This window comes from Mauremys reevesii, linkage group 1, assembly GCF_016161935.1.
Source record: "Mauremys reevesii isolate NIE-2019 linkage group 1, ASM1616193v1, whole genome shotgun sequence".
Taxonomy (NCBI): Eukaryota; Metazoa; Chordata; order Testudines; family Geoemydidae; genus Mauremys; species Mauremys reevesii.
This window is the reverse complement of record NC_052623.1, coordinates 274,381,233-274,409,177: the sequence shown is the minus strand read 5'-3', so window position 1 is coordinate 274,409,177 and position 27,945 is coordinate 274,381,233. Positions and strand designations below refer to the sequence as shown.

General features: G+C 44.1%; 1 protein-coding gene across 23 annotated transcripts in view; it reads right to left on the bottom strand.

The window, feature by feature from the left end:
- Positions 1–27,945, bottom strand: part of STRA8 (stimulated by retinoic acid 8) — a 35,019-nt gene that overhangs the window by 4,586 nt on the left and 2,488 nt on the right. For 8 of the 23 annotated variants that reach the window (XM_039494064.1, XM_039494089.1, XM_039494108.1 and 5 more), the window contains 7 exons: positions 25,985–26,182; positions 24,035–24,110; positions 22,468–22,552; positions 21,878–22,030; positions 10,804–11,074; positions 8,705–8,784; positions 5,365–5,476 (listed from right to left, as the gene is read on the bottom strand). In XM_039494064.1, the coding sequence (XP_039349998.1) occupies positions 5,365–5,476; positions 8,705–8,784; positions 10,804–11,074; positions 21,878–22,030; positions 22,468–22,552; positions 24,035–24,110; positions 25,985–26,182 (975 nt within the window). The other 15 variants (XM_039494203.1, XM_039494212.1, XM_039494157.1 and 12 more) reach the window with 12 other exon arrangements.

Below are 27,945 nucleotides of genomic sequence, written 5' to 3'. Positions count from 1 at the left end.
ACTAGTACATTTATGGATGTATTTGTATTGCAATTTGTACATAAATGAAGTACGGCTGCTGTATGCTATGAATGGGCGTGTGTGTGATTGTCATGAATTATTAATTGTGGAGGAGATGACTGCTTATACAACATGGGCAGGGGATGGATGCTTGTGTGGCATAAACTGTGGATTTTCTTTATGGATTAATCTGAATATACATAGTGAGAAATTGTGCTTGAACACAACTTCTCAGCTGTGCCTTATCGTGTCTTGTCTTTATTCTCTGAAACACACATTATATGATGTGATGCAGTGATGGAAATACACATTAAAATAAAATAAGTATTTATTTGTGAACTTGGCAGTATTACCAAAAAAACAATATTGTCAGTCAGGCCAGCTGCCATTAAAACACCAGTAATAAACCAACATCAAAAACAGTGATAAAATAAAGTGTATAACACAAACATGGAACGGTACAAAACAGTGAAATAAGTGCAAACAAGTAAAATCAGTGCAAATACAGTCCCTACTTCTGCGTGTCCCCAGCTGCCCATTCTCCTTTCCCTTTCTAGCTTGTTTAGTGTGCACTTAGCGCCACTGCACGGGGCTGGAGGACTGCAGTAGTGTGGAGGACTGCTGGGGGTACATTTGCCCTGCTCGATTAGCATTCAGTCCTGGTTGCATGGGCCATCCAACCATGGTATTATCTAATGCATTTGTGGTCTGCAGGACATGGTACCGTGGAGGGCACTAAGGACATAGTGTGGGTGGGGAGGAGCCTGAAGTCTTGCGGCCATTGGCGCAAGCAGCCTCTCAAACAGGTCTTTCTGCTGCACTCTATCTTCCTCCCTCAAGGGCCGTTCTTGTGCCACAAACTGTGCTGTAAGTCTCTCCTCATGTGCTGCAATTTGCTCCTTGTGCTCTGCAACCTGTTGGTGTCTTTCCATCTGCCGTGAATCCTTTTCCCTTTGGTATTGGTCCTGATGGCTGGCCCTGTCCAGGATGTCCACTGTAAGTTCATCATGGAAATGCTTCCTCTTTCAACACTCATGATTGTTCGAAATCCCAGGCGCTTGTTAGACTGTGGCTGGGCTGCAAAGGTGGAAGGGCCGGAAAGCAGACATCAAACTGTACATTATTGTCTCAGTACTGCAAAAAAGCTTCGGTGCTTCCTCAGAAAAAGTGTCTGTGAAATATCAAGACCAAAATTAATCCCTTTGTAAAACTCAGCTCCGATATATTCTCAGTGGAATGCTTTGGTTCCCCAGAAACTCCCTGGACACAACTCAGTTAAACAGAGTGAAAAGAGCACACACACAATTGTAAGGTATAATTTTAAAATGCTGTATGTTTAAAAAATGCAGATGACTATAGCTTGGGGGTTTGTCAGTGCTTTCAGGCTTTCCACATTCTGCAGGACTTAACAATCCTGCAGGGTCCTGAATGGCAAGGAGGCATTCTAGTATCTAGTCCAGGGGTTCTCAAACTTCATTGCACCATGACCCCCTTCTGACAACAAAATTTACTACACGATCCCAGGAGGGGGGGACTGAGCCCGCCTGAGCCTCAATGCCCCAGGGCCAAAGACGAAGCTCAAGGGCTTCAGCCCCAGGCAGGGGGCCTGTAACCTGAGCCCCACCACCCAGAGCTGATGCCCTTGGGCTTGGGGTTTGGCTTTGGCCCTAGGCCCCAGCAAGTCTAAGCCAGCCCTGGCGACCCCAATAAAATGGACTTGCGACCCACTTTGGGGTCCCTACCCAGAGTTTGAGAACTGCTGATCTAGTCCATGCCACTGGTGGCAAGTCAGCTGTGTATGCCACAGATTTTCAAGCTTATGGTGACATCTATGAGTGGTGTGAGCTGGTGTCCTATAAAGGTGGGCCTGGAAAATATGCTCTTCTCCTATCTGGAGTTCCTACTACAGGAAAAGTTTGCAGCTATCACCATCAGAGACTGGGTCACAATTCCTGGGGGGGAATCAACAGGATGCTAATTTAGCACCCACATGGATTACTGCCTCCTTATTGCTTACGATACAGCCTACTCTAACCACACTGACCTATGGACTACGTGTAAGCTCCCACGATAATACAAACTCTCATAAAACTGCACAGACAGCCCCCCCTTCCCTGGCAATTTCTTGACTACATACAATCTCCTGCCGTATCTTGGCCACTGATTTCATCACTCATGCACTACATTTCCCTGTACGTTTTACTGGCTACAGGCGGCTTGCTATGCTGTGTTGGGGCTGCTCTGTACGGTGTGACGTACTAAAAGGGAAAGCAATAGATGGTTCTTACTTTTAACATCCCAGCACATCTCTGTAAGAATGTGTGAGGATCTAGTAAAAATTTAATCTGAAATGCTTGTTTAACTGCTGTTTGCCTTTCCGGTCGCCATTCTGAATTCACCATGTGGTGCTGAATTACATCTTGATGCCAAGATGCTGGCGTGCACTTTGCCATTAGTGGATACATACAGCTACCCACAACTTGTAATAAAAATTGCACTGGGTCATAACCCAGAAACCCCTCCTATTGGCATATTAACAACAAACGTGGAGCCAAACACTTACCAGGCTCCAGGGCTGAGTTCTGTCTCTTCTCCTTCTGTTGCCAATTCCACGGCAGGGGGGCACAGAGTGTCATCAAACAGCTCCTCTGAGTATGGACCCAGAATGTGCTGTGTTTGCTCTGGAAGCAAAACCTCTCTGGGGGCTGGTACGAGCACCAGTCACCTGATCCAGCGTCTGCTGGCTCCCCTCCAGTGTTATACTAGATTTGGAGGTCAGAAGGCTGCCATCCCGGCAGACCAGGCTATCGTGAACTGCTGGGGGTTCAGTACCCAGCACCCAGTCAAAGTCCTCGTTAAAGAGACAGGATGATGGGGCGTTCCCAGAGGTGTACAGTCTCATCCCTAGCTTTCCGGTAGTCACTCGTCAGCTGTTTAGTCTGCTCCCTTCACGGTCACCAGTCCGCTGAATCCCAGCACTGTGTGCTTATTTCTTGGTATACACGGTCATTTCTGGGATTCTTACTGGAGTGGAACATCTTGCTCGCCTCACACCACAGATCTACCAGATCTGTGGGCCTATGACCAGGCAGCAGTGTGCTTGACAAGGACTTCTGTTCAGTGGCCACAGCTTATGCAGGAGATGGTTCGCTCTCTTAGTACTTCAGCAATCAGAATAAAATGGAAGGGTTAAATGCTGAGCAGCCGAACTTGAACCAGGGGACTGCCTCCGCTTCCTGGGAGTTGATTGGCTAGTCTTGGGATAGAAAGGCTAGGAACAAGGGATTGTGGGACAGCGTTGGCAGACTCTTAGGATGCGAGTTTGGCAGATCAGGGCCCGAACTGCATCCATGCTGCCAAATGGTGCAATTTGGATGGGACTTGGGCCCATCTTAGGGCATGGATGCTGAGGACTTGCTGGCCCGAGGTCAGACACATTTCTGTGCAGACAGAAGGGAGGTATGGCTTGAGCCTGAACTTACACTACAGTCTAGACACACCCATAATTCATCAAGTCCCTCCTACCGCACCTGTGCAAGATTCTGTAGACTGCAGGGTGGGGCAGAGTTAACATTTTTAAAGATCACCTTAGTGATCTAGGAGCTTAAGTCCTATTTTCAAAAGTGACTTAAGCACTTCTGTTCCTAAGTCCCATTTACTTTCAGTGTGACTTAGGCTCCTGAGGGTTAGATGGTCAAACATACCTATGCACTTAGATAGCTTTCTAGTGAATTTACAAAAGCACCTAAGCAGGTTAGGGACCTAACACCCACTGACTTTAACTTAACACAGTTTTGAAAATTCTACCCTAGATCTAAAATAATGTTTTATCTTATCTGCAGTTGAGCAACTCTTACAACAAGGCCTCAAACCAGCAGCCCTGGACAAGTTATATACAGTAATTGCATAACTGATCTCCCTGTTAAAAATATTTTCCTTCTACGTAATCTAAATATTCCCATTCTCAGTTTTAGGCCTCCCCTTCTGCACTGTGTTGTACATAGTTCTTTCCATTCTTCTGCCTGGTTCTCTCACAAGTATTTTTTCAGGTGGGGTGTCTTAGGCGCACTGAGAACCTGACCAGAAACTTATAGACTCATAGACTTTAAGGTCAGAAGGGACCATTATGATCATCTAGTCTGACCTCCTGCACAATGCAGGCCACACAATCTCACCCATCCACTTCTATAACAAACCCCTAACCTATGTCTGAGTTACTGAAGTCCTCAAATTGTGGTTTGAAGACCTCAAGTGGCATAGACTCCTCCTGCAAGTGACCCGTGCCCCATGCTGCAGAGGAAAGTGAAAAACCTCCAGGGCCTCTGCCAATCTGCCCTGGAGGAAAATTCCTTCCTGACCCCAAATATGGCGATCAGTTAAACCCTGAGCATGTGGGCAAGACTCACCAGCCAGCACCCAGAAAAGAATTCTCTGTAGTAACTTGTCCAGATCAGCTGCATTTGATGTATGTATAAATAGTCACAGTCATAAATGTGTACATTCTTTGAGAGAGGGGTTGAAGCAGCACTAATTAGTTTGTACTGACCAGCTATAAAACCCATCAGCTGATCAGTAGTGTTCTTGTGCCACAGTTAGAGGGAAAGGTGACCATGGGCTGTATTTTATTATTCAGTCAGGTACACACTGTGCATCCTGATTACAGTTATATCTGCCACCCCACCTTTGTCATATGCATGAACCTTAAGGACACTGGCTCATCTGTCCTGGGTGTTTTATGCCATCAGTACTGCCCAATTTCCTGAGCTAACAGAGAGCCTGCAGGAGCTACTGTGCCAGGGGCAGGGTGGAGAGTCTGTGGCTACTGGGATGTGGAGCTGCATCTCTGCTTTCAAACCAAGAATCTTGCAGGTTGTATTTTGCCTTGTAGTATTATTCCCTAGGTGTACTGTGCGGCTCTTATCTACATTAAATCAGATACCATGGGTAATTTGCAAATACAATTTACTTAGGGACTCCCTTGGGCCCCCACATCCCATGCAAGTTCTGCAGCTCACAGGCTGACCCAATCTCCCTAGTACTGGGATGAGAGCGGAAGGAAACAATCTGAATGACTTTCTGTCCACTGGGCCAGTAAGCTCCAACGATATCAGTGAAGTTATCCGAGAGTTAAATTTAGCTCCCATGTCTTTTGCAGCATCTAAAATAAAACAACTGAAACTTGCCCCCTAAATGGTGAGTCTATTAATCTTTGGACTGGAAGGAATTAAAAAAATAATGAAGTCTAAGATTCCAGTTTGGATGATCCTGAGGAATATGAGCAAAGGCACATCAAATGGAAATCCCAATCTGTTATTCAGAGGAATACGCTGCCTCATCTATAACAAACACTTTGGCGAGGCCTACCTGGGGAAACTGTGTGTTAGCAAAGAAAAGACCCTTTAAGAAACCAGTGATCTGCAAGTAGAGCCGGTGGTTATCCTCTGGATTTTCTGAGGTGCAGCCTGCGAACATTGAGCTGAAAATGGAAGCAGAAATTATATTTAAGTTCCAGTCTCCTGTCTCCTCCTGTTCGCTTCTTTTCCTTGTTATTTATCTACAAACCTTAATAATTATTTTCAGGATTAATAAAATAAAAGCAAACAATTGAACAACGGGGATATCATTGCACAATAAATTATACAAATATAGAAATGTGATACAAGAAACAATTATCAAAGCAAAGCAATTCAGAGGTACGTGGCAGACGTGCTAATATTGTTCCAGGAGAAAAATGTACACTAATTATAATACAAAGTAATAGTCATATTTATCTGGCAGCCTGCGTGTTTTATAGCATCACCTTGTTCAAATTAAGGCCTTTTATTTTTTATGTTGCGTTTTGAATGAATGAGACAGCTTTGTGTCATCACAAAAGTTGACTGAGAATATCCACTAGCAACAGCCACACTGTGGCCATATGCTGGGCAGCTTCCCCAGCAGGCTCTGCCAATCTTGAACCTGACTTCCGAAGTTCCAGCCTTGCAACTTCTCCTGAGCTCCCACAGGTCTCTGCCAATGCACATAGCAAATCTTTTTAATTCTGGGCCTGAGCTGCTTGAAACCACAGGCTGACAAAAAAAAAGACCCAATTGTCCTAAAGTAAGAGCTGGCTAGGGACATGTGCAGATGGGACACTAACTCAATGTGCCTGAATGCTTCCCCGGATTTTTTAAAAAACAATCACTTGTTGTTTAACTGGTACACATTTAATTCAGTTTTATTATATATTTGAGTGTGTTTTGGTTAACAATCTAAAAGGACTTATTCTCATTTACATTGCTCAAGCAATGTGAAGTGTAGTTTTAGTTTAAGTGCAAATCACACCTCACATGTTAAAGGATCTTCTAAACTTATGGACAATTACTTCCCTAAACTTACAACTTGCAAGGAGAGAAAATCCCACCCAAGACACAACCTGCAGTGAAAGTACTTCAGAGCTGAGCCATCACATGGATTTTCTATTAAGAAACACAATCCTTGCCCTTGCTAGGGCTACTGGCTGAGATCAAGAGTGATGACATGTCCTCTCCTGACGGACTACACACAGCCCTTGCACAAGGAAGGACTTGATGTAATAGAGCTTTCCTTTCTCTGATGTTACTATTCAGGTCAAACCACATTTCTGCTCTGTAAGATATTTGTTATTGCATTAGAATATTAAAAAAGGGTGAAGGAGACTATTTCTAAAAAGTAGGGCTGTCAAGAGATTTAAAAAAATTAATCATGATTAATTGCACTGTTAAACAATAATAGAATACCATTTATTAAAATATTTTTGGATGTTTTCTACATTTTCAAATATATTGATTTCAATTACAACACAGAATACAAAGTGTACAGTGCTTACTTTATATTTATTTTTTATTACATTTGCACTGTAAAAAAACAGAAATAGTATTTTTCAATTCACCTAATACAAGTACTGTAGTGCAATTGCTTTATCGTGAAAGTTGAACTTACAAATGTAGAATTAAGTACAAAAAATGCATTCAAAAATAAAACAATGTAAAATTTTAGAGCCTGCAAGTCCACTCAGTCCTACTTCTTGTTCAGCCAATCGCTCAGACAAACAAGTTTGTTTACATTTGCAGGAAATAATGCTGCCTGCTTCTTGTTTACAATGTCACCTGAAAGTGAGAACAGGTGTTCTCATGGCACTGTTGTAGCCGGCGTCGCAAGATATTTATGTGCTAGATGCACTAAAGAGTCATATGTCCCTTCATGCTTCAATCACCATTCCTGGGGACATGCATCCATGCTGATGACAGATTCCGCTTGGTAACAATCCAAAGTAGTGCGGACCAACGCATGTTCATTTTCATCATCTGAGTCAGATGCCACCTGCAGAAAGGTTGATTTTCTTTTTTGGTGGTTCGGGTTCTGTAGTTTCCACATTGGAGTGTTGCTCTTTTGAGACTTCTGAAAGCATGCTCCGGACTTCGTCCCTCTCAGATTTTGGAAGGCACTTCAGATTCTTAAACCTTGGGTTGAGTGCTGTAGCTATCTTTAGAAATCTCAATGTTTTGTGAAATCTGCAGTGAAAGTGTTCTTAAAATGAACATGTGCTGGGTCATTATCTGAGACGGCTATAGCATGAAATATATGGCAGAATGTAGGTACAACAGAGCAGGGGACATAAAATTCTCCCTCAAGGAGTTCAGTCACAAATTTAATTAACGCATTATTTTTTTAACGAGCATTATCAGCGTGGAAGCATGTCCTGTGGAATGGTGGCCGAAGCATGAAGGGGCATACGAATGTTTAGCATATCTAGCACATAAATACCTTGCAATTCCAGTTACAAAAGTGCCATGCAAATACCTGTTCTCACTTTCTGGTGACACTGTAAATAAAAAGAGGGCAGCATTATCTCCTGTAAATGTAAACAAGCTTCTTTGTCTTAGTGATTGGCTGAACAAGAAGTAGGACTGAGCAGACCTGTAGGCTTTTGAGTGCAGTTATATAACAAAAAAAAATCTACAGTTGTAGGTTGCACTTTCATGACAAAGATTGCACTACAGTACTTGTATGAGGTGAATTGAAAAATATTATTTCTTTCGTTTATCATTTTTTTCAGTGCAAATATTTGTAATAAAAATAATATACACTTTGATTTCAATTACAACACAGAATACAATATATATGAAAATGTAAAAAAATCTCAAATATTTAATACATATCAATTAGTATTCTATTGTTTAATAGTGCTATTAATCATGATTAATTTTTTTAATCACGATTAATTTTTTGAGTTAATTGCATGAGTTAACTGCGATTAATCGACAGTCCTACTAAAAAGACTTTTTCTGTTCCACTGAAGGAGAACACAGTTCAAAATTAGCTAACTTATCCAGAGGACACCTCCTGGCCTCTTTAGATCTTGTGAGGGAAACAACAGACAGCTTTAGGAATCCTACATTATGACAGAGCTGATGAAGAAAATAAAAAGGATCCCATTTCTGGTACTAACTGGGCACTCATGAGATTAACACAGAGGGTGCTTTCCATTCTAATGTAAAATGTCTATTAACTGCAAGCTTACCAATTCTTACACCATAACAAATGGTATGATCATGAGCAAGTTGCTGCAAGCAGTTGTCTTTAACAGACCTAAGGGAGGAGGACATAAATATGGAAGCTGCCTTATTAATGTGCATCAAAGGACAAGGATGCTGGCTAGCAGATTGGGTGTGTTTATAATTACCCTGGACTGGACATTGCTTGTTGAGTCTCATTTCTGTCAAGGAATCCAGCAGCAACATCAAATGCATCTTCAAATAGTATCTACCAAAGAAAACATTTTAGATGTCAAAACTATCAGCCACTGCACAATGTTATCCAATCTATGACAGTTTTCGATAATTAAGTCTTTAAAATTTAGGAAGTCTTTCTTCCCCTTAGACAGGTGTGCTTATTTTCTAGACTGGACCAATAATATATTGTAAAGGCAGAAAAAAATTACTTTCATTACTACACAATAGGGCAAAAGATCCATCAGTTCCATCCAGACTGTCAGTTTCCAGGAACTGGATTTAAGCCAATGGTTTACAAATCCTCAATGAAAAGCATGGATTATACAAGTGCTTCCCAGTCTATTTTGCTAGCTGTTACTGATGTGCTCAGCCAAAGATCTCAGCTGTATCAGCCGGTGCCCACACAATCTCATTCAGCTGTGTGCTCCAGCTTGCAATGAAGCCCGGGGTGCTCCAAATTCCAACACTGCATTGTAGCATTCCTGCTGTGAGATAATGGCAAACCTAGATTATTTAGTTTAACTAATTAACATTATCTCACGGCAGGACTTGTGAGGCGAAGATAGGTGTATGTCACCTTTATCCTTATGCCCCCTGACAGATATGGCCATTTCCTGCAATATCTTTGGGATTAATTTTATGTATCATTATGGGCCAGGGATTGTATGTAATTCCATGGGGGAGGGTGACCACAGCCCTTCAGGAAGTAAGAACTGTGGGGGTGATTAGGTAAATTCACTCAGGCTATAAGACTTCTGGAGAAGTACCACCACCAAGAGAGGCCCACATACACTGGTTCAGACTGGATTCTCCAGAGGCCAACAAATGATGGACTTTTGGATATATAACCTGAGTTTAAACTGACTCAGGGCCTGCTTTCTGATCCAGCAAATGGACAGGACCCTTCTGTCCAAGGGCGTCCCCAATCCTTCCTGGGAAAGGCTGGAAGGACATTGGCCTACTGAGACCCCACAGGACTAGTAAGCTTGTAGTATGCATATAGGAACTTTTGCTGAGAAAGAGGTGCATGGTAACTTATAAGCTCTGTTTACAGCCTCTGAAGAGAAAACAAACCACTGGTGATGGCCTGTTTTTAGTTAGTCTGCTTGGTGGGAATAACACAGTGCAGACAGGGAACCGTGCAGCGTGGAAAACCCCCAGTCAGGAGGGAGAGAGATGTGTGTCTTCACCCAAGAGAGGTGACGCCTGAGGAGCAGGGAGATTACAGTGCGTCCATGGGCAGTGGGTATCACAGGCCAGGGCTAAGTCTTCCCGACCAGCCCAGTGTGGCCCTGCCCACACTCCACCCCCATAGCGCCTTCGGCTTCCTGCTGTTTCCCCTGTCTAGGCCTAGCGTGACCTGCGGCTGGGGCCGATGCTCACGCTGCCTGGTGCTGCAGGGCTGAGGCACTGGGGATGGGGCGCTGGAGCTGCACCACCCGCCCGGTACTCTGGCGCTGGGGCTGTGCCGCTCGCCTGGGACTCTGGGGCTGTGGGTGCTCGGGCGGCCCAGGGCTGGGGTGGAGGGCCCAGGGGCTACTGGTGGGGGAGAGACGGGGCCTCAGGCAGAAGGGGAAGGGACTAGCCTCCCCCAACGGTTGGTTCATGCGCCGCCCATGAGTGTGTGCCCTTGTTACACCACAGAGGGGGAATATGGGTGTAGTTGCCCTGAACTGTGATACCCCACTCCCTCTTTCATAAGTTGGAGCAAACTTAACCATTACCTACAGACAGACTCCTCACTTCAGTGCAGATCAGCAGTACTACTGCCATTAAAAGCCCAGTGTACTTGGGGATACCTTAACAAAACTGAAAAACTGGCAGCCACAGGAGAGCAGGGTTAGGGATTTGCTAAGGAGTAAGAGAGAACTCAGTGTAAACATTTACCGCCGTGCCATGAATGATATTCACTTGTGTATTATGCTGCTTATGGAAAGGTTTAATTGAAGTAATGTTTTCCCCTTTAAGAGATGCACACTCAGTGTAGCTAGCAACTTTCCTGCAGTTTGGAACTTCTGAAGCAGGAAGCCTAGTAGTAATTGCCACCTACCTCCTCGGGTGTGGATACCAATGAACCACTGGCTTCCTGACTATTAGCTCTGCTGTTCCTCACACTGCCTTCATTGCAGGCTGCCTTAGGGTCTGGGAGTACATTTTGTCTCTGACTACAGTACTGCAAGATGCTGTCTCTCCTCTCCTCTGGCAGATTCTGCCACAGGTGGGAAACAGCTGTAGAGACGACAGGAAGAGTGACCTCTTCGGTGCACACAATCCCATTCTCAACCAGCAGGTCCACGGTCTGTTTATAAAAATACAGGTACCTGTAACAAGAGGAAGGGAGGCATCTCTTAAAAACAGTTTATGGTGGAGCAGCCTAATGGTTAGACCAACAAGCGATTGGGAAATAAGTTTTAGATGCTATTCCAACCAATGCTGCTGACTCACAGCAGGACCTTGCACAATTACCCTTCTTAATACAGGTGGGGCTGGAAGCACCACTTGTTATTAAGGTTGCCCAACGTTCACTATTATAAGACTCTGTTTTCAGCTGCTGCCAAACTTTAATTGGGTTGAAATTTTCCATGCTGGGTGTCTGCTTCAGGCTGAATTGTTTTGGAAAATTTCAGCCAAAACAATTCAGCTGTTTCTGAGAACAAGGCTAGGGAAAAATATATTGTTTTGGCCATGTTAAAAAATTCTGGCAACATTTTTCTTTGAAAGACTCTAGTGCCCTTGTGCTTTGGAGCAGGGATGTGAAATTTGGCAAGGTCTGGCCTTTGCCATCTCCATGAAAATATGCCCAAATCTGGCTAAGTTATGAGTCTCAGTAGGGAATTAGATTTTAGCAGCTAAATTCCCTGAAGATACCATCCACACTGGGCATGCTCCAGCCCAGGGTTGAGCAGGATTTTCCCTGCATTGCAGCTGTGGGCTGCTGCAGGCTCTGCTGTGTCCAAGTCTGGGCATTAGAACTGAGAGCAGGAAGCTTGTCTCTCTTGTGTACTCACTGATGGCTTAAGCAGTGTGTAGGAGGAAACAACCGTATTCCCATGCAGAGGGGACAAGAGCTGGACCAGCAGGAGGAGCAGGAAGAGAACTCTGGGACAAAGAGCATGGGAGAGGGAACTGGGACTGGAGGTTGGTGGGACAGAGGGAAACTAGGATTTGCTGGGCAAGGAGACTACAGCTGGCTAGACAAGGAGCCTGGGAACTGGGGAAGAAAATGGAGGATAACAAGATGGGGAGCCAGTAGGCGATGGGGAGGGGGGAGGCTGAGATCAGAGGAGCAAGGGGGAGGCTGGGCTGGACAACTGGGACTGAGAACCAGTAGGAAAGGAAGTAAGGAGAAGGGAGACTGATCTGACCAAGAGCCTGACAGTTGTGGGGAGACTGGCACTGGATGGTCAAAGAGATTGGAACAAGAAGTTAGGGCAGGGGAGCTGACACTGAAACTGGGACGTCCAGTAGAGATAAGGAATGTGGCTGGCAGTGGGAGTGGCTGGAGGCCAGAGTGGGGAAGAGAGATGGCTTGGATGAGGAGCCAGCAGGGGTGAACTGGGGCTGAGGAGGAAATGAGAATGGGACTGAGAGGGGAAACCGGGATGGGGAGCATGGAGGAGTGATCCTAGGACTTGCTGGGCAAGGAGACTAAGACAGGCCTGAATAGCAGAGACTGGGACTGCTAGGAGAGAAGAATGGGAGTGATATGAGAAGCCAGAGGTCAGGAAGTGATAGGACTAAGATAAAAACAGATTTGAGGGGCTAGGATCACACTTGGGGTGAATGGGCAGAAGAATCTGTGCCCAATAGAACACGCTCAGCTCTGGAGCTTGGAATGGAACTCAAGATACCTGAGTCACACCCATTCCTCTACTGACAGCAAACATCTGTGAAACATAAGAACATAAGAATGGCCGTACCGGGTCAGACCAAAGGTCCATCTAGCCCAGTATCTGTCTACCAACAGTGGCCAATGCCAGGTGCCCCAGAGGGAGTGAACCTAACAGGCAATGATCAAGTGATCTCTCTCCTGCCATCCATCTCCATCCTCTGACGGACAGAGGCTAGGGACACCATTCTTACCCATTCTGGCTAATAGCCATTTATGGACTTAACCACCATGAATTTATCCAGTTCTCTTTTAAACACTGTTATAGTCCTAGCCTTCACAACCTCCCCAGGTAAGGAGTTCCACAAGCTGACTGTGCGCTGCATGAAGAATCATAGAATCATAGAACTTAAGATCAGAAGGGACCATTATGATCATCTAGTCTGACCTCCCGCAAGATGCAGGCCACAAAAGCTGACCCACCCACTCCTGAAATAATTCTCTCCCTTGACTCAGCTGTTGAAGTCCCCAAAACCTGATTTAAAGACTTCAAGTAGCAGATAATCCTCCAGCAAGCAACCCCTGCCCCATGCTGCGGAGGAAGGCGAAAAACCTCCAGGGCCACTGCCACTTCCTTGTATTTGTTTTAAACCTGCTGCCTATTAATTTCATTTGGTGACCCCTAGTTCTTGTATTATGGGAATAAGTAAATAACTTTTCCTTATCCACTTTCTCCACATCACTCATGATTTTATATACCTCTATCATGTCCCCCCTTAGTCTCCTCTTTTCCAAGCTGAAGAGTCCTAGCCTCTTTAATCTTTCCTCATATGGGACCGTCTCTAAACCCCTAATCATTTTAGTTGCCCTTTTCTGAACCTTTTCTAGTGCCAGTATATCTTTTTTGAGGTGAGGAGACCACATCTGTACACAGTATTCAAGATGTGGCCGTACCATGGATTTATATAAGGGCAATAATATATTCTCAGTCTTATTCTCTATCCCCTATTTAATGATTCCTAACATCCTGTTTTCTTTTTTGACCGCCTCTGCACACTGCGTGGACATCTTCAGAGAACTATCCATGATGACTCCAAGATCTTTTTCCTTACTCGTTGTAGCTAAATTAGCCCCCATAATATTGTATGTATAGTTGGGGTTATTTTTTCCAATGTGCATTACTTTACATTTATCCACATTTGTTATAGGTCTCACCCCCCACTTAGAGCTGTTGGGTTCCAATGTGGGGCCTGCACTGGTTTCCCTCTAAACTAAAATTCCTAGTTTAGATCTAGTAAAAGCTGCCACCACTCAATCAAGTACGTGGATTGAGACACAGTCCTTCCCCAAAATCCTAGGGGATTCCAAGAGCCCCAAATCCATGGAGTTCTTACACCCAGGAGAAATAAACCATTCCCCCTGCTTCCTCCCTTTTCCTAGGAGAGACACTGATTTAACTACAGAGGATACCCTCCCCTTTCCCTGAGAATCCACCCAAAGAAAGATCAACCAAGTCCTTAATAGAAAAGAATTTATTAAAGAATAAAAAAAGAAAAGTCACTGTCTCTGTAACCAAGATGGAACAATACAGGGTCTAAACTTATTAATCTCTGGAAAGAATTCCCCCTCCCCCCTTTCTCAGTAAAAGCAATATCAGCAAACAGGAATAAAGAATTTCCTTTAGCAAACACACAATTGCAAATGTAGAAATCAAATTATAAGACTAATCCGCCTTTCTAATTAATACTCACTATTGAATAGTAGAAACTACTCCAGGAGAACTTGGAGACATGACTGGCCTCTCTTAGATCCAAAAAGAGAGCTCCGAGCAAACAAAGAACACAGACCAAGGCTTCCCTCCACAGAGATTTGAAATTATCCTGTTCCTTGATTGGTTCTCTGGTCAGGTGTTTCTCAGGTTACTGAGCTTGTTAACCCTTTCCAGGGAAAAGCGACCTTAACCCTGATCTGTTTATTTATGACTAGCTAAATTAGCCCCCATAATATTGTATGTATAGTTGGGGTTATTTTTTCCAATGTGCATTACTTTACATTTATCCACATTACATTTCATTTGCCATTTTGTTGCCAAATCACTTAGTTTTGTGAGATCTTTTTGAAGTTCTTCACAGTCTGCTTTTGTCTTAACTATCTTGAGCAGTTTAGTATCATTTGCAAACTTTGCTACCTCACTGTTTACCCCTTTCTCCAGATCATTTATGAATAAATTGAATAGGATTGGTCCTAAGACTGACCCTTGGGGAACACCACTAGTTACCCCTCTCCATTCTGAAAATTTACCATTTATTCCTACCCTTTGTTCCCTGTCTTTTAACCAGTTCTCAATCCACAAAAGGATCTTCCCTTTTATCCCATGACAGCTTAATTTACATAACAGCCTTTGGTGAGGGACCTTGTCAAAGGCTTTCTGGAAATTTAATATACTATGTCCACTGGATCCCCCTTGTCCACATGTTTGTTGACCCCTTCAAAGAACTCTAATAAATTAGTAAGACATGATTTCCCTTTACAGAAACCATGTTGACTATTGCTCAACAGTTTATTTTTTTCTATGTGTCTGACAATTTTATTCTTAACTATTGTTTCGACTAATTTGCCCGGTATTGACGTTAGACTTACCGGTCTGTAATTGCTGGGATCACCTCTAGAGCCCTTTTTAAATATTGGCGTTACATTAGCTAACTTCCAGTCATTGGGTACCGAAGCCGATTTAAACCCACTAACAAAGCATGTCTCTCTCATCCCTCCTAGTGGTGGTTCACATAGAGGATGACAACCTACTACTGCTATAAGTTACTCTTTTAACTCAAGTGGCAGAGGCCTATGCAGTGGATGTAAAGGTTCCAATTCTGCTGATCACCCTTGTGGGTGTCAATATGATGCCACATGTTGGAATTTTTGTTTTTTCAGTTAGCTTTTTTTAAAAATCCGGAAAATTACACATACAATGTTTTAAAAAACATTAAGGTTGTAAATTAAGCATTCAAAATTTAGGAAATGCGAGAATTAAGGCTATCTGTACAATCTTAACTCACCCCTTTTGTGCATATGCATTAAGAAACATTTTTAATTACATGATCACCACCTATTTTTTCCACAGGACCCTTTCTTCTTCAGTGCACAGGATGGATGAGTCAGGACTGTATAATGAAGGAGACTGTTGTTCGTAGGACCCATGCATCCTCTGTTGCAGAATTTGGAAGGCATGTAGTGAATGAGGCATAAGATTGCAGGAAGAGAAAGGATGGTTTCATGTTTAAAACAGATGAATCCTGCTCTGGAAAATTAGATTCTATCCCTGCTTTTGCCACAGAGTTCCTATGTGATGCCAGGCGAGTCACCTAATCTGAACTTTTCACAAGTAGGCACCAATTGGGTGTTCCTCATTTTATGGGTGCCCAATTTGTTACCCTGGGGTCTGATTTGCACAAGTGCTGAGCACTCACAGATGTGAGTGTGGGAGCTGTGCTTAAAGTGCTATATAGCTGAAAAATCAGGAACTATGTATCTCAAATTGGACATCAAAAATTAGCAGATACTTTTGACCTTAATCTCTCTTTGCCTCACTTACTTAGCTCTATAAAATGGGAGTACTCATCTCAAAAGGAGTTCTGAAAAATGTATTAATGTTTGTGAAGCACTCGGACAATATAGTGATGAGTCCCATAGAAAAGCTCATGAGGAAATTTATAATTCTGTCTGCAAAGCAAGGTTTGAATAGTGCACAGTAAATAGAGCTTAGGGACACACATTAAATAAGGACAAAACAAAATGCTGAAGAGCTGTTCCTTAGCTGAGCACCGTCCATCCTGTGCACTGAATGAGGCAGGCGTCCCATGGAATGTCATGTGAATAAAGACTGTATCATAATGCAACAGTGAGACTGTGAGTTGTGCAAGGTCACACAGGAAATCTGTGGTGAAGCTGAAAGTTGAATCCAATGCTCCTGAGTTTTAGTCCACTGCCTGAACCACACAACTGTCTTTCTTCCTACACAATCCTTCCTCTTCTTTAGGACCTCCATTTTGTCAAAGTAAAATGGGGATAATAATACCCACCTCAAAAAGGAGCTGCAAAGCATAGGGCTCATCTACACTAGAATTATTTCTGACCAACCATTCCTGAGTCACTCCATGTTTGGACACTCCTATTCTGAAACAAGAGTGCCTTGTTACTGCTCAGCATTATCCACTTTCACAGTGGATTACCATAAACAGGGATAAGGCACTCTTGTTCCAGAATAAGCCTGTCCATACATGCAGTTAATCAAGGACAGCTATTGTGCTTTAAATTGACACGCTACCTTAATTCACAATTAACTTTCAGATATAAACTAAGCCCTAATTTAAGGGTTGTAGAGTGCTTAGAGCTCTCAGATCATGAAAGGCTCAAGTTCAAAGTAATATGAAGGACAGTGTATGCACCAGTCATTGCTATTAAGTTTTATCGGGCTTAAAATGATTCTTTGGAAGATGTCCCAATTAAACAGATTTCCTGATTCACCACAGTGTATTGTATGAGAAAGCAATTCAAAGCTGTTCAATCTTTTAAAAATTGTTATTTTGACAAGCCAAGATTGTAAAGCTTGAGGGAAAAAACCCACCAAAACCTAATACCAGCAGTGTTCAATCACTCAACTGCCTAAAGTTGTTCCACTGTTCTTGAAGGTAGCAGTACTTATAGGAGCTTTATAATTTTGGGGTATTTTCACAAAATTTATTATGCTCATAGAAAATGCTGGTTTGCCAGCCTGGAGACTGATGGCTATAATAGCTCCCATACAGATGTTCTTTAACCAAACCAAGAGGTACCAGTCTATAGATGAAAGGGAGTTCAGTTTCCATGTCAATCCTTCAATCCTTGCTGTTTTTGCTTAGACTGCCAATAAGATGGCCACTTAACAGGCTGGTTGTTTGGACACCTGTCTACTGGAATCTGAAAAAACACCACCAAACTCATTTCATGTAGGCACAGTGATGAGACATGCCACGGTGATGAACTCGGCATAGATGTCTAGATAGTTCAGAGAGACATAAGCACCCAACAGCCACCTGTTGGTAGCAACTTTCAGTGACTATTCACCTGAGCTGAATTTGAATGAGAGTTAAAGAAGGAAAAGACTATATATTATTATTATGTATTTGTATTGCAATAGTTATAAGAATCCAGTGGGCTAGAACCCATGACTTTGGGTGACCAACACTTCTATGCCACCACCTGGCAGAACTGTGGTCAATGCACTGTAAACCCTGGGAGACTAGGCACCACTGGAAGTGCCACCCATGGAAGACCCAATAAGCGGCACCCCTCATGACCTCTGACTGGCCAAGGCACACTATTTAAGCATGAAGGAAGTTCCAGGAAGCCATTTGTGTAACGAGGCAGATTTGACCTTCTGCTGAGACAGCTCCTGCCTTGTTCTTGTGTCCTTGCCTTGTTCCTGGTCCCTGTTTCCTCGCCCTGTCCCAGCTCTGATCCTGCCTTGGACACAGCCCTGCTCCTGTCTTCCTTGACTCCAGATACCCTGGTTCTGACTCTCAGCTCTGATTCCTGGCTCTGACCCTTGCATGTATCCGGGTGGGGGATAAGTGCACTCTTCTGGACCTGAATTTTGAATATTTGGTGATGCCATTTCACTGGCTAATGCCCCTGCGACGATTCAACCTTTGTTAATGATGTGTTTAGAGACTTTCTGGACCAGTATGTAGTCATCTACCTCAGTGATAAACTTGTCTTTTTCAGAAAACCATGAGCAGCACAAATGCCCTGTCAGGTATGTACTGAAGAGGCTGCGACAGCACGGCCTATATACAAAATTAGAGAAAGGTATCTTTGTCCAAACTGCCACAGAGTTTTCGGGGTACAACCTCTCCCCAATGGCATTAGGATGGACCCAAAAAAAGGTGGAAGCCATTTGTAACTGGGCAGTACCCTGGAATACTCAGGAGGTGCAGCGCTTCCTATGTTTTGCAAATTTTTATCAGCATTTTATCCCATATTTCTTGGGGCGAATAGCCCGCATGCCAGCCCTCCTCTGCAAAACCACCACACTTGTCTGGACGCTCAAGGCCCAGCACACCTCTGAACAGCTCAAGACCACAAATAATGTGAAGTCCATGCCATATTGGATTCCAAATTGAAACAGGGCAGGCTATGGTAGCACAATACTGGGGAGGCTGTGATCACAAGGAGCCGTTCTGGGAATCTGCTAGTAATGTTCATACCCCTGAATTTGTACAGGGATCACCCAGACAAGCATAGGTGCTGACTTCCCCTCTGCCCCATGTGTGCTTGACCTCCCCTCCTGGCCCTGCCTCTGCACCACCCTCATCCCACCACAATTCAATCCCCTTCTCCCAAGTCCCCGTCCCCGCCCTGCCTCTTTACCACCTCATTCCCTGAGTATGCCGCATCCCCACTCCTCCCCCTCCCTCTCAGAAAGTCCTAAGCGCTGCCAAACAGCTGTTAGGTGGCGGGCGGGAACCTCTGAGAGGGGGAGGAGCGGGGACGCGTGGCGCTCGGGGGAGGAGGCGGCGAGGAGGGGGTGGGGGAAGCTTGGCTGCTGGTGGGTACAGAGCATCCACTAATTTTTCCCCATGGGTGCTCCAGCCCTGCAGCACCCATGGAGTCGGTGCCTATGCAGACAAGCTTGGCCCAACAATGCTCCAGGAGCACCCCTAAAGGGTGGGGGGAGTGATATAAGGATCCAGTGAGCTAGAATACAGGTCTGGAGGGCACCTGATGGCCAGTGCTTTCATGCCACCCCCCAGAAGCCATGGCAGAACCATGATCAATGAGTTGTAAACCCTGGGAGACTAGGCACCACGGGAAGCGCCGCCTATGGAAACTCAATTGGCAGCACCCCCTGTAACATCTGATTGGTTCAGACACACTATTTAAGCATGGAGGGAGTTCCAGAAACCTGTCTGTGCAACAAGGTAGATCCCTGACCTGCTGCTGAAACAGCTCCTGCCTTGTTCCTGCATCCTGGCCTTGTTCCTGGTCCCTGTTTCCTTGCCTGCCCCAGCCTTGCTCCTGCCTTGGCCCAGATCTGTCCTGCCTTCTCTGACTCCAGATACCCTGGTTCTGGTGCTCTGTTCTGATTCCTGGCTCTGACTATGGTTTGACCCTTGGCTCAGGCATCCAGCTTCTGACTCTGGTTCTGACCCTTGGTTCTGTTTCCCAGCTCCAGACTCCTGCTCCAATCAATTGGTGTGACTGGCCACACCCCGGTTCCTGACAGTAATGTCCGGAAGCCCCATCAGGGCCTAACTGTGCTAGGCACTGATAACATATATATGTATGCATCTGCCCCTTCAATGAGACAGTCTTTGCATCAAAAACATTAGTCTAAATCAGGGGTTCTCAAACTGTGGGTCGGGACCCCAAAGTGGGTTGTGACCCCTTTTTTAATTGGGTGACCAAGGCTGGTATTGGGCCTGGGCCCCAGCAAGTCTGAAACCCAAGCCCCACTGCTCAGTGCTAGGGTTACAAGCCCCCCATTCAGGGCAGAAGCCCTTGGGCTTCAGTTTTGCCCTCTCCCGCCCTGCTGCCTGGGGCGGGCTCGGTCTTCGGTCCCCCCTCCTGGGGTCATGTAGTCATTTTTGCTGTTAGAAGGCGGTCACGGTACAATGAAGCTGGAGAACCGCTGGTCTAAATAGATGAGGTAGGTGAACAGTGGGCAGGGAGACAGAAGCACAGAGAAGTGAAGTGACTCACCCATGGTCACACATCTGATCAGTGGCAGAATTAGGAATATAATCCAGGTCTTCTGATTCCCACTACAGGTCCCTAACCACTTAATCACATTGTCTCTGCTCAAACAACCACAGACATGGAACCATCCAGACCCCCTTATAATACTGTAATATGTTTCAAGTGTTTTTTTTTTATTTTATATGCACAATTTATACAGGGATATTTAATCCGAAGCACTTACAAGTAGCTGCTGCTGGGGTTCAAACGCCATGGAGCCAGCTGTATAGTACTGTTCTGTGCCTCTCTTTCCCATCTACCCTTTGCCTATTATTGTGTGATTTAAGTGGAAGGAACTGTGTCCCTCGCTATACCTTTGTCCAGTGCCTAACAGAATGGGGTCCTGACCTTGATTGGTAAGGAATGGCTGGTGTAGATCCTTATGAGCGGATGAAATGGGATCAGGCGGCTGTGTTAAAAACCTAAATGTGAATCATGGACCTCCAGTCTCTTTAGAGGCTGGCAAGAATTGATAGCATTTTGGAGGGGATAGTACTTGTGCTGCTACCAGGCCCGGATGACCAGTTTAGATGACTTAGATGACGGACACAAACAGTTATTCAAAAAAGCTGTGATTCTTGGTGTTGGATGGAAAACATGGCTACAGTATCACGTTACTAAAGGGGTGAAGTTGTTCCTACAGGACAGATCACTGCTGTGTTGTGTCAGACAGGAGAGATCCCATGAGATGGATTCAATATACAGCAGTAGTAATCTGCCATGGAACTTCAAGGTAAATGCCACAGATCCCACATACTGCTGCAAAGGTCTGCTCTGCATGTGTCAGTGAGGGAGGGGAAAGGGAAACCCATGAGGAACTAATGATACTATTCCACAAAAATCATTAAACAGCATATTTCAAGGTACTGTACACACTACCTGCCTACAAGCACCGTTTTTTTTTCTGATTGCTACAGGAGTACAGGATAAAACTGTAGAATGAAAGCAGCAGACTTATGCCACCTGCTGGCACAACTGCATTCACATTTTTATGAAACCATTATCAGCAACAACAGGAAATTTTATAAAAAGCCCAATCCACAACATGACAGTGAGATCAGATTGCAGAAGGTTAAAGATTCAAAAAAAGAGCAGATATTTATGTGGATAACAAGAATACTCAGACTTATAAGTAATTATAACATTTTAGAAGGGGTATTAACCCTCATGCTTCACGCTAGGACATTGATATACTTGAAAGAACATTACATCTCTTTCTTGAGGATGGGGAACCATCAAAGATTTTCAAAGGCTTGTGAAGCAGGGAGACGCCCTGTGGCTGAGGAGGGCTGGACATGCCACTATTCAGGCTCCGAGTGCCAGCCAGGAGTGAGGGAATCAATTGAGAGTCATGGAAGATGCTCAGTTTCCACACCAACAGGGGCTGAGATTGATGTCTCTGCTGGCCTGGGGATCCTGGGATCCAAAGTCAGACCCCAGGAAAGCTACCTGATATGCAGTGACTGAATGGGTTGTTTCACATGAAGACTACTGAAATACTACACACTTATACTCCTACCGTTCAAACTCCATCAGATCAGGAGATGAAGTGGCTGGGGACTGGATAAGTCTTGGCTTCCCATCCTCTTCCACTGAGTTTTTTTCATATTCTTGAATCAAATACCAGACGGTAGAGCCACTCTCACTCGTGGCATCTGAAGGGGATGCAGTACTGGAAAGAAAACACGGGACAAGGCCAAATGCATGGCTTCCCAATCAATTTAAAACGGTCCCTGCCAGGAACACTTTGGAGTCTCAATGATTCTTTTGGAGCAGGTGACTTTTTTTTTCCCCCTTTGTAGGGCTAATGAAAGCCCCTAAGTGGAGATGATCTACACAGGGAGAGAAAGGCAAATACATGCACTGACTGGGAATGAGACCAGCAATGTGCTCAGAGCTTACGCGCACTGAGCTACTGTATGGGTCCAATTTTAATAATTTTTTTCCTGTCTGCCAGTTAAAACCTCTTCATCTTAATCTGTGTATTTCCTTCCCCCACAGGGACAGACAACCCACTGCTCCGTAATATTTGCAAAGTGCTTTGAGATGCTTTGCGCTTTAGAAGCAAGTGCAAAGTATTATCAGTTCTTGATCCGTGTGAGTCCTTACCCGAGATCGCTGAAGTACATCTTGACATATTCCTCCTTGACTTCCTCCAAGCTGGATGGGTTCCCATCCTCCAGACTGAAGGACTCTATTGTCAGCAGAAAGATAACTGTCACAGACTGGAGCATTTGGCATCTCACTCACCATCCAGCCCAATCAAAAAGAGTAATGGTGACAATTTGATTTGACTGTCACACAGAGTTTTTGATTAGACAAAAATAATACTGGATGGGACATTCTGTCCTTCCTTATAACATGACCAGCTGTATCAGCAGTTTATGAGCACTGATATCTTCATAATGCTGGCCTCATCAGTGAACTGATAACTTTGGTTTTCAGTAATAACAGCCAGTGAACCAAAGCCCATGTGACTATTAGTCAATACAATATTTTGTGGTTATTTTCTTTCTTTGAAGTATTGTTATTTCGGGCTTTTGGGAGTCTTTCTGACATCACTTAAAACATGAAAAATGTGTTCAGCAGCTTTAACCATCACCATGGAATTCAAATCTCTACCACTGAAAACAGAAAACATACTTGATTTTTAGTTCTGGTTCCCAGATCCTCAGTCAGGTGAGGAGGCAAGGAAATGGGGCTGGGAACACTGCAGAACCAGCATATTCTGCCCTAGCGGAGGGAGTACCTCACACCACTCCCCAGGAACTGATCCAGCTGATTAAAGAGTGTGACAGGTACTGAAGGGAATCACATCGTACTGTCCTCATCCAGAAGAAAAAAGTGTTTTTGTTTCAGAGTGCTGGGATAAGCTAATGGAAAAGTGTGTGTGGAGGACCCAATAAGCCACAAAAACAAAAAACTAACAAACCCACCACTATGTGTCTTAATCATTTCCCTTGGAGTAACTCCTTAACTAAAACTTCTCACTTCCTACATTTTTGTGAGGAAACCCTGAATGGGATTTCTGTCCCCCTCCTGCCCTACTTTTAGCCCAGAATAGATTCTCTCTGTGCCCTCCAGTCCAAACTTGGACCCCAGCTATGTTTGTGAATCAAGAAGCTGTACACTTACGGCCAGACTGTGTGTTGAACTGTGCACCTATGCAGAGAAAATAAGGGGAGGAAGAAGCTCCCTTTGTCTCTTTTGTTAATTAGCTGGATTTTGGGTGCACAGATGTAAGAAGGCACTCTATGCTGCTACTGACCCCTGGAGTATGTGCGTGAGGAGTGGGCACAGTTCCCCAATCCACTGCCAGTACAGTTGAGCCAGCAATAAATAGGATGCGGGGAGGAAAGGAGGGAGCAGCCTTAATTTGCTGCTGATGTAGGCCAGCAACAAACTACTGTTTGAATCCACCCTCCCTCGCCCAGTAGTTCAAGGGGGAAGCAAGGAGAAAACTGAGAGTCAGAGGGATAACTTTGAAGCACAACGCTTTCTTGGGCTATTCCTGGGTGATACAGTTTATGCACTCTCTCTTGCTTGGTGCTATGCCTAAAGGCACCCATCTTGCCTTTAATACTGGCTCAGCCACCTGCCCTGCTGTCCCTACGTAACAAGTAAATGAAAGGCAGGCCCAAGGAAACTTTTTCAGGTATATATTTCCATACAGTACCTTTCATCTTCAGCAAGGTACCCAAGGTTTGCTCCAGCTCCTGGATATAATTCTTAGCTTTACGCAAAACCTGACACTAAATACAAAGAGAAAACAGAACCAATCTTCCTGTGTTCTGACTGGGCTGACATTTTAACATGCCTTAACTGTCTTTTACACCTTTTCCTTTTGCTGACTAGCTATCTCCATGCCTCCATAAAAACAATTAAGTGGCCCACCGCACTGATGAATGTGAAAAAAGGGAAGAAACCAAGAATCAGGGTAAATACAAATGAAGATTTTAATTTACATGCTGTACCTATTCACATACAGGTTTGAGGTTTACTCTGACCATACTCTACAGTCAACAATTCCTTTTTGGAATTCGTTCCTTTTGGGACTGTTTGCTCTTTGAGGTATATCCATAAAATATCATGTACATCAATGGTGCTATATTTACTATTATTAATAATAATAACAATAAATTAATAATGAATAATAAAAACATAATTGATACTATTTTATGCCTTATGGCTTATTGTTGGATGTTTTCTGACTGTAGGCATACATTTTTCCTGATCATTTCCAGTGGGAACTATGTGAGGAGACCTCTTTAGCCAAATCTGCTCTGTTACACTGATCTAAAACTGGAGTAACCTAACAGCCTTCAGTGCAATTAGGCCTGGTGGAATTTGTCTACTTGTGACTAAACACACAGAGGATACAAGAAAGGATTAAACATTTACATGGTTAATGAGAACGTCCATAATTACTTTAGAGAGATTTTTTTTGTAGGGGATATAAATCCAATGCTTCAGGGTATAAATCAATCACTAACTGACAAGGATTAGGAAATGACTTCCTCAGTGCACAGGCCCTTGAAGAAATCCAGTCTTCCTTGACCCAAAGGGATCATGGCTGTGATGTGATACTTTCAAAGGTAGCAGCGTAAAGCTGGGAAAAACCAATGGGACTCATCAAAGTTCTAAAAGGGAGTCAGAAGTCCTCCATTCCAAGCAATAATAAATGAATGGTAAATCTTGTTAGACAAAACAAATAATCCTGTTTGGGATTTCGCTTCTGAGACCATGATGATTATTAGCTCTGGCTGCATCTCCATCAGAACTTAACAATCAGAGCTCCTGCCTCACGCTAAGTTACAATTAGAGTCCAAACAGGTGAAATCCCTAAATAACAATACTTTGCACCTCTCAAGCACCTTCCATCCAAGGATTGCAAGGCTCTTTACAAGAACATACCCTTTTGAAATATGCATTACCATCCCCATTTTACAAACCAGGAAACTGAAGCACCCATAACCTAAATGATCTATCGAAGGGAGTCAGTGGCAGAGCTAGGAACAGAACCCAAGACTCCTGATACCTTTTCCCGTGCCTTGACCACAATAACATTCTTCCTCCCTGGTAGCATTTTAGTGCCAAGCCAGTGCTGTTTCACACTTGTTTTTATATAGTCCATTTCACTTAAACATTTTCTAAAACTAGTAAAACACAGGAAATGTTACAGCTGATTTTTTATTTTTACATACTTTCCCAGTTTGCTTCCCCCCTCTATATAAAGTAACTCATGAGGCTGAATTAACTACTTTCCCCTCTTTCTAACCACAACCCACTAGTATTGATCTCACAGCTGTCCGTCAAGGATGAAAATTCATCATGGTATTCCTTGACTAGCTTCCAAAATACTGCCATTATGAAGAAGCTCAAAATCTACAAAGTGGAGACAAGTCACATGATAAACTCATGCCAGTAACAAGAGAAGGCACTTAGTTTTCTTGCTCTGAAGAGAGTATTTATACAAATAGAAGAGACATAGGGAAAGTTGCACATGATAATATTACACACATACATGAACCCAAAAAGATAACTTGATCAGAATGATTACTTTGGTTAACTACACTTTGCCTTTGCAAATATTTATCCGTAAACAAATAGCGTTTCTCCTCCATACCTTTGATGCTGAATTGTCTGACTGCGAAAACACAGTTTCCCGCAGGTTGTTGAAGAGTCCTGCCAGCGTAGCCCGGTGTCGTGCCTGAGATAAGCGTCTTCTTGCCACTTGCGGCTCTAAATCTTGCAGATGTGTCAGGAACCCAGGAGTCACCCTGACATATGGGCTGCTACAGTCACCAGATGTCTCCATCAAAAGCTGCAATGGAACATTAAGTTTTATGAAATAAATAAATAAATAAATAGCACTTAAAAATTGAGTGAGTCTACAGCAGGGATCTCAAACACGTGGCCTGTAGGCCGCATGCGGCCTGCAGAGTTATTTGCTGCAGCCCGCCAAGCTCCCTGCAACCCCCCCGGAATTATTTCCTGCATCCGCCAAGCTCCTCTCACCCTCAGCACGCCATGTCCCACTCCTCTGCCTACCTTCAGGCACTTCCTGCCACCAAACAGCTGTTTGGCAGTGCTTAGCGCTTTCCAGGAGGGAGGGGGAGGAGCGGGGAGCCACGCACTCAGGGGAGGAGGCAGAGAATAGGTGGGGCAGAGGCGGGGACTTGGGGAAGGGGTTGGAATGGGGGCAGGGAAGGGGTGGGAAGAGGCGAGGCGGGGGCAGCAGGGGGGGCTGTCAGTGATGCGGCCCTTGGGCCAATGTACTAGTCCTCATGTGGCCCTTGTGGTGATTTGAGTTTGAGATCCCTGGTCTACAGTATGTGTGGTGAGGTGATGAACAAGTAAAGTTGAGAGTGTTGAAGCAGAACAATCCAGCTCATTTCCCACAGGAGGTTATGAAAGGAATGTTAAATCATTTTCTCTTCTCCCTATGAAAGCAAACTATCAATACGTAGTAAAACTTGACCTACCACAGGAGTTCTCAAACTTCATTGCATCGCGACCCCTTTCGACAATAAAAATTACTACATGACCCCTGGAGGGGGAACTGAAGCCTGAGCCAGCCAGAGCCCCAAGTGGGGAGGGGCCAAAACCTAAGCCCAAGGGCTTCAGTCCCAGGCAGAAGCCTGTAATCTGAATCCCGACACCCACGGCTAAAGCCCTTGGGCTTCAGCCCCAGGCGGTGGTGCTCAGGCTTCAGCCCCAGACCCCAGGAAGTCTAAGCCAGCCCTGGTGACCCCATTAATATGGGATTGTGACCCACTTTGGGGTCCCAACCCCCAGTTTGAGAACTGCTGATCTACAACAATGGTGGGCTCGCTGTACAGTGCGGCTTGAAACGCACTAAGTTAAGACAGGCAGTTATTTCTTGCCCTTAAACGATGTGGTTCATCTTTTTCCATAACATACACTGGGCTCCATCTTGCAATGTGCTGAGTGCTCTCAATTCCCACTGAAGCCACTAGAAGATACAGTTCTTTGTGACATCATAATCATTTTCTCAGTCAAGTGGGATGTCACAGTAAATTATGATGTTAGGTGGGGGTCGAAGAATACACAATAGAAGCAGACCTTTTAAAGTCACCTAAATACCCTTTTAAGTTAAATGCTAGTAGTGAAGAAAAAAGGAAAATACTTACAGAAATTATATTAAACAGAAGCAGAAATGACTTTTTTATGCTGCTATCTGCTTTTTAAAGGCCCAATTCAACTGCCATTGAAATCACTGGAAAAACACCCACTGATTTCAGTGAAAGCTGGAGCAGACCCCATGCTGCTAAAATAGAATAGTATAGTTTAAAATTGCATTACATGGTCACAAATAATACTGACATGTAGGAAATTATATTTAAGGTAATTGGTTTCCTTATGGAATATCTGGTATATTGATTTTGTGTTGTACTATGGAATAGTACCCAAGCTTTAATGTACCAATTTATTATTTCTGATGTAATGAATTTGTATGAATTTCTCAATCATGACAAAAGCCAGATAAATAAAAATTAATGTGTAATGAATATAAAAAACAAAGTTCACATTTTCTTTTCCGGCTACTATCAATTACTTTTACAC